The 15,287-nt window shown below is 51.3% G+C and overlaps 1 protein-coding gene across 3 annotated transcripts in view; it reads right to left on the bottom strand.

The window, feature by feature from the left end:
* The window catches only part of LOC139239425 (fermitin family homolog 3-like), a 65,670-nt gene that overhangs the window by 36,847 nt on the left and 13,536 nt on the right, over positions 1 to 15,287 (bottom strand). For all 3 annotated transcript variants that reach the window (XM_070868153.1, XM_070868151.1, XM_070868152.1), the window contains one exon: positions 764 to 997. In XM_070868153.1, coding sequence (XP_070724254.1) covers positions 764 to 997 — 234 coding nt within the window. The remainder of the gene's footprint in view (positions 1 to 763; positions 998 to 15,287) is intronic.

The following is a 15,287-nucleotide window of genomic DNA, read 5'->3' on the forward strand; positions in this document are numbered from 1 at the left end:
ATAGCGCCATTCACGACCACCAGACGTCCAAAAGCACCTGTCAGCCAATGAAGTACTTTTGGAGTGCAGTCACTGTGGTATTGTGGAAATGCGGCAGCCAATTTGCGCACAGCAAGCTCCCACAGACAGCAATGTGACTCAGATCATGTGTTTTTTTGTTATGTTGATTGAGGGATAAATATTGGCCCCAGGACACCAGGGATAACTCCCCTGCTCTTCTTCGAAATAGTGGCTGTGGTATCTTTTACGTCTGCCTGAGAGCACGGACAGGGCCTCAGTTTAACGTCTCATCCAAAAGATGGCACCTTCGACAGTGCGGCTCTCCCTCAGTACTGCCCCTCCGACAGTGCGGTGCTCACTCAGTACTGCCCCTCCGACAGTACGGCGCTCCCTCAGTACTGCCCCTCCGACAGTGCGGCACTCTCTCAGGACTGCCCCTCCGACAGTGCGGTGCTCCCTCAGTACTGCCTCTCCGACAGTGCGGCACTCTCTCAGTACTGCCCCTCCGACAGTGCGGTGCTCCCTCAGTACTGCCTCTCCGACAGTGCGGCACTCTCTCAGGACTACCCCTCCGACAGTGCGGTGCTCCCTCAGTACTGCCTCTCCGACAGTGCAGCGCTCCCTCAGTACTGCCCCTCCGACAGTGCGGTGCTCCCTCAGTACTGCACAGGGAGTGTCAGCCTAGATTTTCGAGGAGAATGGGAACAGAAAGAGAGGGAGAGGAAGAGCGGACGCAGGAAGAAGCAGAGGGGAGAACACCTACTGAGGATTTTGCAGACGCCGATGATGGATCTGAAGACGGGGCTGGAGAAACATGCTTTCACTCTCACAGTCTTCATGTTGGGGAGCTGCAGCCGTAAGGATTTGTGCTGGGTGGTGAAGAGGAGCTTGGCGTCGGCCTGGATTCCACATTTGTCGAGGGTCCAGTTGGTTTTGAGGACCCACTGGTTCTTCTGCTCCCACCACAGCCCATGGTCCGACCAGTTCTTCTTCACCTCTGCCAGAACAAAAATGGGGGGAAAGAGTGAATAATCCGCGAGTGTAATCCCATTGGACATTGCTTAAATAATGAGCACTTCCAAGTCGTCAAATCAAAGTCCCCTCCACACTGACTCAGTGAGTCAATCACTCACCCCAATGTGAGCAGAGCCATGGAGACCAGCACAGTTCCAGTCTGTGCTGAGAAACTGCTGCCCCCATATCCTAACTCGCACCCAGTCCCGTTCACCCATCACCCCTCCCTGTGCTCGCTGATCTACATCGTCTCCCCGGTCTGGCAACGCCTCCATTTTAAAATTCTCATCGTCATGTTCAAATCCCTCCGCAGCCTCCTCGCCTCCCCTCCCTATCTCAGTAACTTCCTCGAGCCCCTACACCCCTCCCTATCTCTGTAACCTCCTCCAGCCCCTACACCCCTCTCTATCTCAGTAACTTCCTCTAGCCCCTACACCCCTCCCTATCTCAGTAACTTTCTCCAGCCCCTACACCCCTCCCTATCTCTGTAACCTCCTCCAGCCCTACACCCCTCCTTATCTCTGTAACCTCCTCCAGCCCCTACACCCCTCCCTATCTCTGTAACCTCCTCCAGCCCTACACCCCTCCCGCCCTACACCCCTCCCTATCTCTGTAACCTCTTCCAGCCCCTACACCCCTCCCTATCTCTGTAACCTCCTCCAGCCCTACACCCCTCCTTATCTCTGTAACCTCCTCCAGCCCCTACACCCCTCCCTATCTCTGTAACCTCCTCCAGCCCTACACCCCTCCCTATCTGTGTAACCTCCTCCAGCCCGACACCCCTCCCTATCTCTGTAACCTCGTCCAGCCCTACACCCCTCCCTATCTCTGTAACCTCCTCCAGCCCCTACACCCCTCCCTATCTCTGTAACCTCCTCCAGCCCTGCACCCCTCCCTATCTCTGTAACCTTCTCCAGCCCCTACAACCCCTCCCTATCTCTGTAACCTCTTCCAGCCCCTACAACCCCTCCCTATCTCTGTAACCTCCTCCAGTCCCTACAACATCCCCCCCCCACCGCCGAGCTCTGCGCTCCTCCAATTCTGCCCTCTTGCCCATCCCCCGATTTCCATCGCTCCACCATCGGTGGCCGTGCCTTCAGCTGCCTGGGCCCCAAGCTCTGGAACTCCCTCCCTAAACCTCTCCGCCTCTTTCTCTCTCTCCTCCTTTAAGACGCCACTTAAAAATCTACCTCTTTGACTGTAATGTATTTGGGTTCTGTGCCCCAATATCTCCTTATATGGCTCAGTGCCAATTTGTGCCTGATTTACCATTTGTGAAACATCTTGGTAAGTTTTACTACGTTAAAGAAGCAAATTATTATTTAAATTGAGAGATTATAAAATGCTGCAGTACAGAGAGATCTAGGGGTCCTTGTGTATAAAACACAAAAAGTTAGTGTTGTGTATCTGTAAAGCATGCACTCCCATGTTCCGCCACCAGGGAGCGCATCCCCTGAAGTCCCAAGGGATCCCAGCATCCCTTGGGTGCACTGTATATAAGCCGGTCCCTGGGGCCTGTTCCTCACTCTGGAGTGTCTTAATAAAGACTGGGGTCACTGTTACTTTAACCTCCCTGTGTGCAGTCTCATCTGTGTTAGGAACACAACAGTTAGTATGCAGATACAGCAAGTAATCAGGAAGGCAAATGGAATTTTGGCTTTTATTGCAAGAAGGATAGAGTATAAAAGCAGAGAAGTCCTGCTACAGCTGTACAGGGTATTGGTGAGGCCACACCTGGAGTACTGTGTGCAGTTTTGGTCTCCGTATTTAAAGAAGGATATACTTGCATTGGAGGCAGTTCAGAGAAGGTTTACGAGGTTGATTCCTGAGATGAAGGGGTTGACTTATGAGCAGGTTGGGCCTCTACTCATTGGAGTTTAGAAGAATGAGAGGTGATCTTATTGAAACATATAAGATACTGAGGGGGCTCGACAAGTCGGATGCAGAGAGGATGTTTCCCCTCATGGGGGAATCTGGAATTAGGGGGCATAGTTTCAGAATAAGGGGTCGCTCATTTAGAACAGAGATGAGGAAACATTTCTTCTCTCAGAGGATTGTAAATCTGTGGAATTTTCTGCCCCAGAAGCTGTGGAGGCTGGGTTATTGAATATATTTAAGGTGAAAATAGACAGATTTTTGGACAATAAGGGAGTGAAGGGTTATGGGGAACGGGCAGGGAAGTGGAGTTGAGGCCAAGACCAGATCGGCCATGATCTCATTGAATGGCGGAGCAGGCTCGAGGGGCCAAATGGCCAACTCCTGCACCGATTTCTTATGTTCTTATGTATAAAGTCTTTGAGCGAGCTGATCTCGGATGGGTTGCGCTACAAGTAGCTTCAACATTCTTGGACTAAGTGGGGAAAGAAATGGATAGTGGTCCCGCTTCTGATCGGAATTCAGTGCTCCTGCTGTCGGGGCAACGATAAAATGTGACGCCTTCACGGCCCAATAGCTTGCTGGCATTCACCATCTCGCCTCAAGGCATGGTGCATAGCCCGATACGTGAGGCGCTGGAGGTTGGCCCAGCCTCGAAGGCCATTGAGTTGAACACCACCAGGAGCAGACGGGATCTGTAACTACAGGGACTCCTCACACCACAAATCCACAAACAAGCTCTTTTCTTTAATCTCTTTTTAACCATGGAAGGAGGAAATCCCATCATAAAAAAAAAAGTTGGCTGCAGAAATACGATTAGTTAAAAATATCGTTACTCACTTCTGAGAACTGGATAGGCTTGGGTTTGTTTTCTTTGGAACAGAGGAGGATGAGAGGAGCAAGTCTTCCTCGATTCCAAGGGACTGCCTATGATGATGATGGTGATGCTGGGCGAGGCCAATGGGGCCCAGAAAGTTCCTGTTTAAAGTGACTGCTTGCAACGGCTCGAACTCACGATGCTAAAAGTAATTCCCGGACCAGCTTCCGTGTGCGGCCAGTCACACACAGCTGTTTCACTCCCCCCGCCTGCCCCGCTCCCACCACACTCAGTTAAACGGAGACTGGAAGGGCTACAACCATACAGCACAGATGGAAGCCATTCGGCCCATCGTGTCTGAGCTGGCTCTCTCAAAGAGCTATCCAGTTAGTCCCCCCAACACCCGCCCTCCAGCCCGCCCCCATGACCCCCGCTCATTCCACACAGCCCTTCAGACAAGGCCTCGGTTTAACATTTCATCTGAAAGACAGCCCCTCCGGCAGCACAGCACTTCCTCAGCACTGCCCCTCCGACAGTGCGGTGCTCCCACAGTACTTCCCCTCCGACAGTGCGGCGCTCCCTCAGTACTGGCCCTCCGACAATGCGGCGCTCCCTCAGTACTGCCCCTCGGATAGTGCGGCGCTCCCTCAGTATTGCCCCTCCGGGAGTGCGGCGCTCGCTCAGTACCGCCCCTCCGACAGTGCGGCGCGCCCTCAGTACTGCCCCTCCTTCAGTGCAGTGCTCCCTCAGTACTGTCTTTCATTCAGTGTGGCTCGCCCTCAATACTGCCCCTTTTTGAGTGCAGCGCTCCCTCAGTACTGCCCTCCGACAGTGCAGTGCTCCTTCAGTACTGCCCCTCCGACAGTGCGGCACTCCCTCAGTACTGCCCCTCCGACAGTGCGGCGCTCCCTCAGTACTGCCCCTCCGACAGTGCGGCACTCTCTCAGTACTGCCCCTCCGACAGTGCGGCGCTCCCTCAGTACTGCCCCTCCGACAGTGCGGCACTCCCTCAGTACTGCCCCTCCGACAGTGCGGCGCTCCCTCAGTACCGCCCTTCCGATAGTGCGGCGCTTCCTCAGTACTGCCCCTCCGACAGTGCGGCACTCTCTCAGTACTGCCCCTCCGACAGTACGGCGCTCCCTCAGTGCAGTCCCTCCGACAGTGCGGTGCTCCCTCAGTACTGCCCCTCCGATACTCCCTCAGTACTGCCCCTCCGACAGTGAGGCGCTTCCTCAGTACTGCCCCTCCGACAGTGCGGCGCTCCCTCAGTACCGCCCCTCCGACAGTGCGGCACTCCCTCAGTACCGCCCCTCCGACAGTGTGGCGCTCCCTCAGTACCGCCCCTCCGACAGTGCGGCGCTCCCTCAGTACAGCCCCTCCGACACTCCCTCAGTACCGCCCCTCCGACAGTGCGGCGCTCCCTCAGTACCGCCCCTCCGACAGTGCGGCGCTCCCTCAGTACTGCCCCTCCGACAGTGCGGCACTCTCTCAGTACTGCCCCTCCGACAGTGCGGCGCTCCCTCAGTACCGCCCCACCGACAGTGCGGCGCTCCCTCAGTCCTGGGATGCTCAAGAGGGCAGACTGAGTGGAACGCAGACATCTTGGGGAGGGGGGGGGGGGGGGGGCGGGGAGGGGGGGGGAAGTGAGCCAATGGAGGGATTTGAAAACAAGGATGAGAATTTTAAAAATCGAGGCAAACCAGGGCTCCTGCTTCTGATCCTTATCCAGTCACCCCATTGCTGGACGTTGTGTGTTGGAAGAACGGGACTGGGCTGAGCCGCGAGTCTTTGGTCAAGCTGCCTGACAGAATCCCTATCTGGCCGCTTGAATAAAGGGCGCCCATGGAACCTTCGGGAGAAGGCAGGACAGAAGAAAGAGGCGGGAGGGAGGGTGAACCCTGGATTACATGGAGCAAAGGGCCAGATTGGGAGATGCCTGGGACTGATACTCACTGTTGCCGCCGAGATACGTGGAGCCCCACAGTGGAATGTAGCACATCCGCAATCTCTCTCATTGTAATTCCAAAGATTCCAATCTCTGGCATTCTCTGCCCCACAGGGCTGTGGATGCTGAGTCTCTGAGTATATTCAAGGCGGAGATCGATAGATTTTTGGGGTCTAGGGGATTCAAGGGATCGGGCGGGAAAGTGAGTTGAGGTTGATGATCAGTCATGATCTTATTGAATGGTGGAGCAGGCTCGAGGGGCCGAATGGCCCACTCATATTTATTATGTTCTTAATTAAATCAGCCCAACACTGAATCATGCAATTTCCCTCCTACAGCTTTTTCGGAACTCAAATCTAGTGTCATCTCGTCACTACTTCCCGATTTACCTCACCCTACTCCTCCCAAAGGATTCCTTAAAACCCGACATCTTCAACTGTTCTTTTGGTTCTCGCTCCCGCTGCCATTGTCACCGCCCCCCCCCCCCCCACCCCGCCCCTCCCGTCATCACCACCTCTATCCTTTGTAAAGAGTCACATTTATATAGTGCCTATCACCCGCCTCAGGGCGCCCCAAAGCGCTTCACACCCAATGAAGTACTTTATGGAGTGCGCTCACTGTTGTAATGTGGGAAACGCTAATTTGCGCACAGCAAGCTCCCACACACAGCGACGTGATGATGACCTGATCATTTGGTTTATTTTTAAGGATGGGACTGCCACCAACGAATTTAATTGTTTGCGCACGCGCAGGTTTCAGTGTCTCTTGTCTTAAGATATTGCAGCCCGTCTCTTTACAACTGCACATTCTCCACATATCCCGTTACTAATTCCTGACTCGGGTTTCTGATCCGGTCCAAAGGCGTGTTTATTCCCTGATCTCTTTCGACATGTAGTGGTTCAGAATCATCACAGGCAGTCCCTCGAATCGAGGATGACTTGCTTCCACGCCAAAAAGGGATGAGCTCACAGGTGTTTCAATGAAGGACCTAATATTCCAGGTCCCGAATTGCATCTTGAAGGGTGGAAGATGCCAGTGCTTGGCAGTAAAAGGAGTGGCGGCCATGGGCAGCGAGGCGGCCCCGACCTGCGAGAGACCATCAGCGGCGGGTCGGGGCCATAAAAGGAGGAGCGAGTGGCGGCCATGGGCAGCGTGGAGGCGTACCACTTTAGGGAGCAGCGCGAGTTGGTGCAGGAGGGCGACGGAGCGAAGAGCGATGTCATCAAGGTCCAGGTCGGTGATTGGAGCGTGGGCAGGTACAGCAGGAGCGGCGAGGTCGGGGCGAAGGAGCGGCGAGAGATTGTGGAGGGCTGTGATCGGGGCCCGGGAGAGGCGTGAGTTCGGGGCCCGGGAGAGGCGTGAGTTCGGGGCCCAGCAGAACCGAGGGCCCAGGGGCAGCACGGGCCCAGCCCTCGCTGCGATATGTGAGCGCACTAGGTTCGTGCAGCAGAGCAGGTCTCCAGTCATCTTGGTTAACCCTTGCCACTGGACCAAGACCTAGCTCTGTCAAGCCTGTGTGGTATAAAGGCCAATTCACAGCACAGATATGTAGATATGTACAAGTGAGATCAGATTGTGGATTGATCCCTATTCACAGGAGCTGCGGTGGAATCTAGTCTGGAGCCGAGACTCCTGGTGGAAGAAGCTGAACAGAGACAGAGCCGCTATAGTTGTCTCGGTTCGAAGCACAGTGCAGGGTTGTAACATAACAGGGGGAGTTACGGTTGATGAATTGATATTTCCCCCATAGCAATTCATTTTCTTCTCCTTTCCCTCCACACAGAGCTTGCGCTCTGTACAAGTATCTTCATGACCCTCCCCCTGCGGAATTATTATATATTTATACTTACATCAACACATAGCTCCAATGATCCATGTGATATTAAAAAGAAAAAGACTTGGATTTATATATCGCCATTCACGACCACCGGATGTCTCAAAGCGCTGTACAGCCAATGAAGTACTTTTGGAGTGTAGTCACTGTTGTAATATAGACAACGCGGCAGCCAATTTGCGCGCAGCAAGCTCCCACATACAGCAATGTGATAATGACCCAGATCATCTATTTTGTTATGTTGATTGAGGGATAAATATTGACCCCAGGACACCGGGGATAACTCCCCCGCTCTTCAAAATAGTGGCCGTGGGATTTTATACGTCCACCCGAGACAGCAGACTCGGGTGGACGTATAACTTCGGTTTAATGTCTCATCCGAAAGATGGATATTAGAACGTAAGAACATAAAAAATAGGAGCAGGAGTCGGCCTTTGGCCCATTGAACCTGCTCCGCCATTCAATAAGATCTTTGCTGATTTGATCTTGGCCTCAACTCCACTTCCCCGCCCACTCCCCATAACCCTGCACTCCCTTGTCTCCTCACCTCCTTTTTCCAAGTTTGGCTCTATGGGCCTTGGCCCCTTCACCTGGGGTCTCGCCGTCTATAATAAAGGATAAGGGCAAGCTCACTGTGCCCTCAAAGACTGTGCCCGAGACCTGCTAAGGTACAGCCAGACGCGGCATCAGATTGGCTTGGAGGAGACCGGCTCGAAAGAATGAACCAATGTGTATTCATGTATAAATTGATGGGAGCGTTGATTTAAATTTTATGGCCTGGATTTTCCAGTCCTGGCAGTTAGGGAGGGGAAAACAGCCAGAGGTCCCACCCACACTGTGCCCCATAGGATTAGGGCTAGGATCATAGAATCATAAAAATTTACAGACAGAAGGAGGCCATTTTGGCCCATCGTGTCCACGCCGGCCAACCAAGAGCCACCCAGCCTAATCCCACTTTTCATCTCTTGGTCCATAAGCCCTGTAGGTTACAGCACTTCAAGTGCATATCCGGGTACTTTTTAAATGTGGTGAGGGTTTCTGCCTCTACCACCCTTTCAGGCAGTGAGTTCCAGACCCCCACCACCCTCTGGGTGAAGATATTTCCCCCCAAATCCCCTCTAAACCTCCCCCCAATTACTTTGAATCTATGCCCCCTAGTCGTTGACCCCTCTGCCAAGGGAAATAGGTCCTTCCTATCCACTCTATCTCGGCCCCTCAGAATGTTATACACATCAATTAAATCTCTCCTCTGTTCCAAAGAAAACAACCCCAGCCTATCCAATCTTTCCTCATCACTAAATTTCTCCAGTCCTGGCAACATCTTCGTAAATCTCCTCTGTAGTGCAATCACATCTTTCCTGTAATGTGGTGACCAGAACTGCACGCAGTACTCCAGCTGTGGCCTGACTCGTGTTTTATACAGTTTCTGTTGGGCAAAGCTAGTGTTGGAGGAATCACCCAAACTCAGGTTGGCAATTTATTTCAGCAATCATTTAGGATGCGTCAGTCCTGACCGCCATTTCACAAGGTCATTACGTCTATCCAGAAGACTTCCTCCACATTGCAGCGTCTAATTATAGTTGTCAAACTATTCCAGGATTTTTACTTCCCACTATTCTACCCATTCCAAGTGTGAATCACTCCCTGTGTGAAGGACATGCCACTATCAATGCTAAATTTATCATTTACTTTCGTTCTCAGGATAGAAACATAGATAGAAACATAGAAAATAGGTGCAGGAGCAGGCCATTCAGCCCTTCTAGCCTGCACCGCCATTCAATGAGTTCATGGCTGAACATGAAACTTCAGTACCCACTTCCTGCTTTCACGCCATACCCCTTGATCCCCCGAGTAGTAAGGACTTCATCTAACTCCCTTTTGAATATATTTAGTGAATTGGCCTCAACTACTTCCTGCGGTAGAGAATTCTACAGGTTCACCACTCTCTGGGTGAAGAAGTTTCTCCTTATCTCGGTCCTAAATGGCTTACCCCTTATCCTTAGACTGTGACCCCTGGTTCTGGACTTCCCCAACATTGGGAACATTCTTCCTGCATCCAACCTGTCCAAACCCGTCAGAATTTTAAACGTTTCTATGAGGTCCCCTCTCACTCTTCTGAACTCCAGTGAATACAAGCCCAGTTGATCCAGTCTTTCTTGATAGGTCAGTCCCACCATCCCGGGAATCAGTCTGGTGAATCTTCGCTGCACTACCTCAATAGCAAGTATGTCCTTCCTCAAGTTAGGAGACCAAAACTGTACATAATACTCCAGGTGTGGCCTCACCAAGGCCCTGTACAACTGTAGCAACACCTCCCTGCCCCTGTACTCAAATCCCCTCGCTATGAAGGCCAACATGCCATTTGCTTTCTTAACCGCCTGCTGTACCTGCATGCCAACCTTTAATGACTGATGTACCATGACACCCAGGTCTCGTTGCACCTTCCCTTTTCCTAATCTGTCACCATTCAGATAATAGTCTGTCTCTCTGTTTTTACCACCAAAGTGGATAACCTCACATTTATCCACATTATACTTCATCTGCCACGCATTTGCCCACTCACCTAACCTATCCAAGTCACTCTGTAGCCTCATAGCATCCTCCTCGCAGCTCACACTGCCACCCAACTTAGTGTCATCCGCAAATTTGGAGATACTACATTTAATCCCCTCGTCTAAATCATTAATGTACAATGTAAACAGCTGGGACCCCAGCACAGAACCCTGCGGTACCCCACTAGTCACTGCCTGCCATTCCGAAAAGTACCCATTTACTCCTACTCTTTGCTTCCTGTCTGACAACCAGTTCTCAATCCACGTCAGCACACTACCCCCAATCCCATGTGCTTTAACTTTGCACATTAATCTCCTGTGTGGGACCTTGTCGAAAGCCTTCTGAAAGTCCAAATATACCACATCAACTGGTACTCCTTTGTCCACTTTATTGGAAACATCCTCAAAAAATTCCAGAAGATTTGTCAAGCATGATCTCCCTTTCACAAATCCATGCTGACTTGGACCTATCATGTCACCATTTTCCAAATGCGCTGCTATGACATCCTTAATAATTGATTCCATCATTTTACCCACTACTGAGGTCAGGCTGACCGGTCTATAATTCCCTGCTTTCTCTCTCCCTCCTTTTTTAAAAAGTGGGGTTACATTGGCTACCCTCCACTCGATAGGAACTGATCCAGAGTCAATGGAATGTTGGAAAATGACTGTCAATGCATCCGCTATTTCCAAGGCCACCTCCTTAAGTACTCTGGGATGCAGTCCATCAGGCCCTGGGGATTTATCGGCCTTCAATCCCATCAATTTCCCCAACACAATTTCCCGACTAATAAAGATTTCCCTCAGTTCCTCCTCCTTAATAGACCCTCTGACCACTTTTATATCCGGAAGGTTGTTTCTGTCCTCCTTAGTGAATACTGAACCAAAGTACTTGTTCAATTGGTCTGCCATTTCTTTGTTCCCCGTTATGACTTCCCCTGATTCTGACTGCAGGGGACCTACGTTTGTCTTTACTAACCTTTTTCTCTTTACATACCTATAGAAACTTTTGCAATCCGCCTTAATGTTCCCTGCAAGCTTCTTCTCGTACTCCATTTTCCCTGCCCTAATCAAACCCTTTGTCCTCCTCTGCTGAGTTCTAAATTTCTCCCAGTCCCCAGGTTTGCTGCTATTTCTGGCCAATTTGTATGCCATTTCCTTGGCTTTAATACTATCCCTGATTTCCCTAGATAGCCACGGTTGAGCCACCTTCCCTTTTTTATTTTTACGCCAGACAGGAATGTACAATTGTTGTAATTCATCCATGCGGTCTCTAAATGTCTGCCATTGCCCATCCACAGTCAACCCCTTAAGTATCATTAGCCAATCTATCTTAGCCAATTCATGCCTCATACCTTCAAAGTTACCCTTCTTTAAGTTCTGGACCATGGTCTCTGAATTAACTGTTTCATTCTCCATCCTAATGCAGAATTCCACCATATTATGGTCACTCTTCCCCAAGGGGCCTCGCACAATGAGATTGCTAATTAATCCTCTCTCATTACACAACACCCAGTCTAAGATGGCCTCCCCCCTAGTTGGTTCCTCGACATATTGGTCTAGAAAACCATCCCTTATGCATTCCAGGAAATCCTCCTCCACCGTATTGCTTCCAGTTTGGCTAGCCCAATCTATGTGCATATTAAAGTCACCCATTATAACTGCTGCACCTTTATTGCATGCACTCCTAATTTCTTGTTTGATGCCCTCCCCAACATCACTACTACTGTTTGGAGGTCTGTACACAACTCCCACTAACGATTTTTGCCCTTTAGTGTTCTGCAGCTCTACCCATATAGATTCCACATCATCCAAGCTAATGTCTTTCCTAACTATTGCATTAATCTCCTCTTTAACCAGCAATGCTACCCCACCTCCTTTTCCTTTTATTCTATCCTTCCTGAATGTTGAATACCCCTGGATGTTGAGTTCCCAGCCCTGATCATCCTGGAGCCACGTCTCCGTAATCCCAATCACATCATATTTGTTAACATCTATTTGCACAGTTAATTCATCCACCTTATTGCGGATACTCCTTGCATTAAGACACAAAGCCTTCAGGCTTGCTTTTTTAACACCCTTTGTCCTTTTAGAATTTTGCTGTACAGTGGCCCTTTTTGTTCTTTGCCTTGTAGGCATGTAGGCATCACTGGCAAGGCTGGCATTTAGAAACATAGACATAGAAAATAGGAGCAGGAGTCGGCCATTTGGCCCTTCGAGTCTGCACCGCCATTCAATATGATCATGGCTGATCCTCTATCTCAACACCATATTCCCGCTTTCTCCCCATACCCCTTGATGCCTTTTGTTTCTAGGGGGTACTGTGCATGAAACACAAAAGGATAGTATGCAGGTACAGCAAGTGATCAGGAAGGCCAATAGAATCTTGACCTTTATTGCAAAAGGGATGGAGTATAAAAGCAGGGAAGTCTTGCTCCAGTTATACAGGGTATTGGTGAGGCCACACCTGGAATACTGCGTGCAGTTTTGGTTTCCATATTTACGAAAGGATATACTTACTTTGGAGGCAGTTCAAAGAAGGTTCACTAGGTTGATTCCGGAAATGAGGGGGTTGACTTATGAGGAAAGGTTGAGCAGGTTGGGCCTCTACTCATTGGAATTCAGAAGAATGAGAGGTGATCTTATCGAAACATGTCGAGAAATCTATCTATCTCCCTCTTAAATATATTCAGTGACTTGGCCTCCACAGCCTTCTGTGGTAGAGAATTCCACAGGTTCACCACCCTCTGAGTGAAGACATTTCTCCTCATCTCGCTCCTAAATTTCCTACCCCGTATCCTGAGACTGTGACCCCTTGTTCGAGACTTCCCAGCCCAGGGGGGAAACATCCTCCCCGCATCCAGTCTGTCCAACCCCGTCAGAATTTTATACGTTTCAATGAGATCCCCTCTCATCCTTCTAAACTCTAGTGAATACAGGCCTGGTCGACCCAATCTCTCTTCATACGACAGTCCTGCCATCCCAGGAATCAGTCTGGTGAACCTTCGCTGCACTCCCTCTATGACAAGTTTATCTTTCCTTAGGTAAGGAGACCCAAACTGTCCACAATACTCCAGGTGCGGTCTCACCAAGGCCCTGTTATAACTGATTGCTCATCCCTTAAATGCCCTTGAGAAGGTAGTGAAGGTGCTCCCACTGTGCTGTTAGGTAGGGAGTTCCAGGAGTCTGACTCAGCGACAATGAAGGAACGGCTGATGTACATGCCAGCAGGTGACCTGTAGATGACGGATGGCAGTGCATGTTGAGACCCCGGTCCCTACAGCTCTAGCAAAGGTTGATAATGGCTTTGAGAAGATTCGCTTTAGTAAGACGCTCCCCTTTAATTGGCCCCGTGCCTGTAAATATCACAGGACACATTCCTCCTACCACTATTGTGCTCCCAATCGACACCTGAGGCTACTGAGCTGACCATGGAAAATTGGGTGCAAGAGTACCCTTCCATTTGTCTACACTCCCCCCCCCACCCCTGCCCCAATAGCTATCCCAGTCTAAACAGTGCCAAGAGAGGACAATCTGTGCTTATCTGAGGAATAGCAAACATGTAAGATTCTGAGGGGGAGGTTGACAGGATAGATGCTGAGAGGCTGTGTCACCTGGCTGGAGCTTCTAGAACTGGGTGGGGGCAGGGGGCAGGGGAAACAGTCTCAGGATAAGGGGTCGGCCATTTAGGACTGCGATGAGGAGGAATTTCTTCACTCAGAGGGTGGTGAATCTTTGGAATTCTCTACCACAGAGGGCTGTGGAGGCTCAGTCGTTGAGTATATTCAAGGCTGAGAGATAGATAGATTTTTGGACTCTAGGGGAATCAAGAGATATGGGGATCGAGCGGGAAGGTGGAGTTTGAGGTCGAAGATCAGCCATGATCTTAGTGAATGGTGGAGCAGGGTCAAGGGGCTGAATGGCCGACTCCTGCTCCTAATTCTTGTGTTCTTATGTGGTCCACCAGATTCCATGGAGTTGCCTCAGTGGCCCATGGAGATGAAAAGCTTGGGACCACATTTCATTAAACAGCCTTACAGAGAAAAAGCAGACTCTCATCACATTAGAACCAAGTAAACCAGCTCCTATTATTTCCCGACATCCCTCTCCCCATTTCGGGCTCTTTCCTGGGTCAAGGTCCTTTCCAGGGAATGATGCAAAATGGCCGAGATCGCTGCACCACAACAGAAGATGGCTTCCTCCACCTCCGAGCGCAGCTTCTGCAGACTCTTGGAGGGCTTGTGTCAGACGCTACTGCTCTGCTGAACCCGGTCCTCACATGACTGCCAGCAACACACTGCAACTTCCTGCCCTGGTTTGTATCTTACTCATCCAATCTGCCAGAGGCCGAATAAACCACATCCTTCCACATCGGCAAAGGCAAAAAATGAGTACGCAGCGACGTTTCATTGGTGAGGCTCGAGCTACAAAGCCGGGGATCTCAGGCGGTTAAGAGCCAGAATTAGTGGCTCAAAACAGAAACGACCTCCGCCGCATGTCGACATAAAAGGTCAGATTGCTGTACTCCAGCTCTGTACTGGTGACTTCATTGACCACTAGTGCATGTTTCCTAAAGCCAAGGTTTCTGCTCCGGACAGCTATTACATGATCCCCAACCACACCATTTGAAAACTGTACATGTGTAGAGATCAGGAGAGGATCGGACTATCCTGTCCATCAGGAAGATACAGAAGCTTGTCATTCCAGAGACTTGAGCATAAAACTCTAGGCTGACACTCCCAGTGCCAGTACTGAGGGAGCGCCGCACTGTCGGAGGGGCAGTACTAAGGGAGCGCCGCACTGTCGGAGGGGCAGTACTGAGGGAGCGCCGCACTGTCGGAGGGGCAGTACTGAGGGAGCGCCGCATTGTCGGAGGGGCAGTACTGAGGGAGCGCCGCACTGTCGGAGGGGCAGTACTGAGGGAGCGCCGCAATGTCGGAGGGGCAGTACTGAGGGAGCGCCGCACTGTCGGAGGGGCAGTACTGAGGGAGCGCCGCACTGTTGGAGGGGCGGTGCCGAGGGAGCGCCGCACTGTCGGAGGGGCAGTACTGAGGGAGCGGCGCACTGTCGGAGGGGCGGTACTGAGGGAGCGCTGCACTGTCGGAGGGGCGGTGCCGAGGGAGCGCCGCACTGTCGGAGGGGCGGTGCCGAGGGAGCGGCGCACTGTCGGAGGGGCAGTACTGAGGGAGCGGCGCACTGTCGGAGGGGCAGTACTGAGGGAGCGGCGCACTGTCGGAGGGGCAGTACTGA

The sequence above is a fragment of the Pristiophorus japonicus genome, chromosome 27 (genome assembly GCF_044704955.1).
Source record: "Pristiophorus japonicus isolate sPriJap1 chromosome 27, sPriJap1.hap1, whole genome shotgun sequence".
In the NCBI taxonomy this organism is placed as follows: Eukaryota; Metazoa; Chordata; class Chondrichthyes; family Pristiophoridae; genus Pristiophorus; species Pristiophorus japonicus.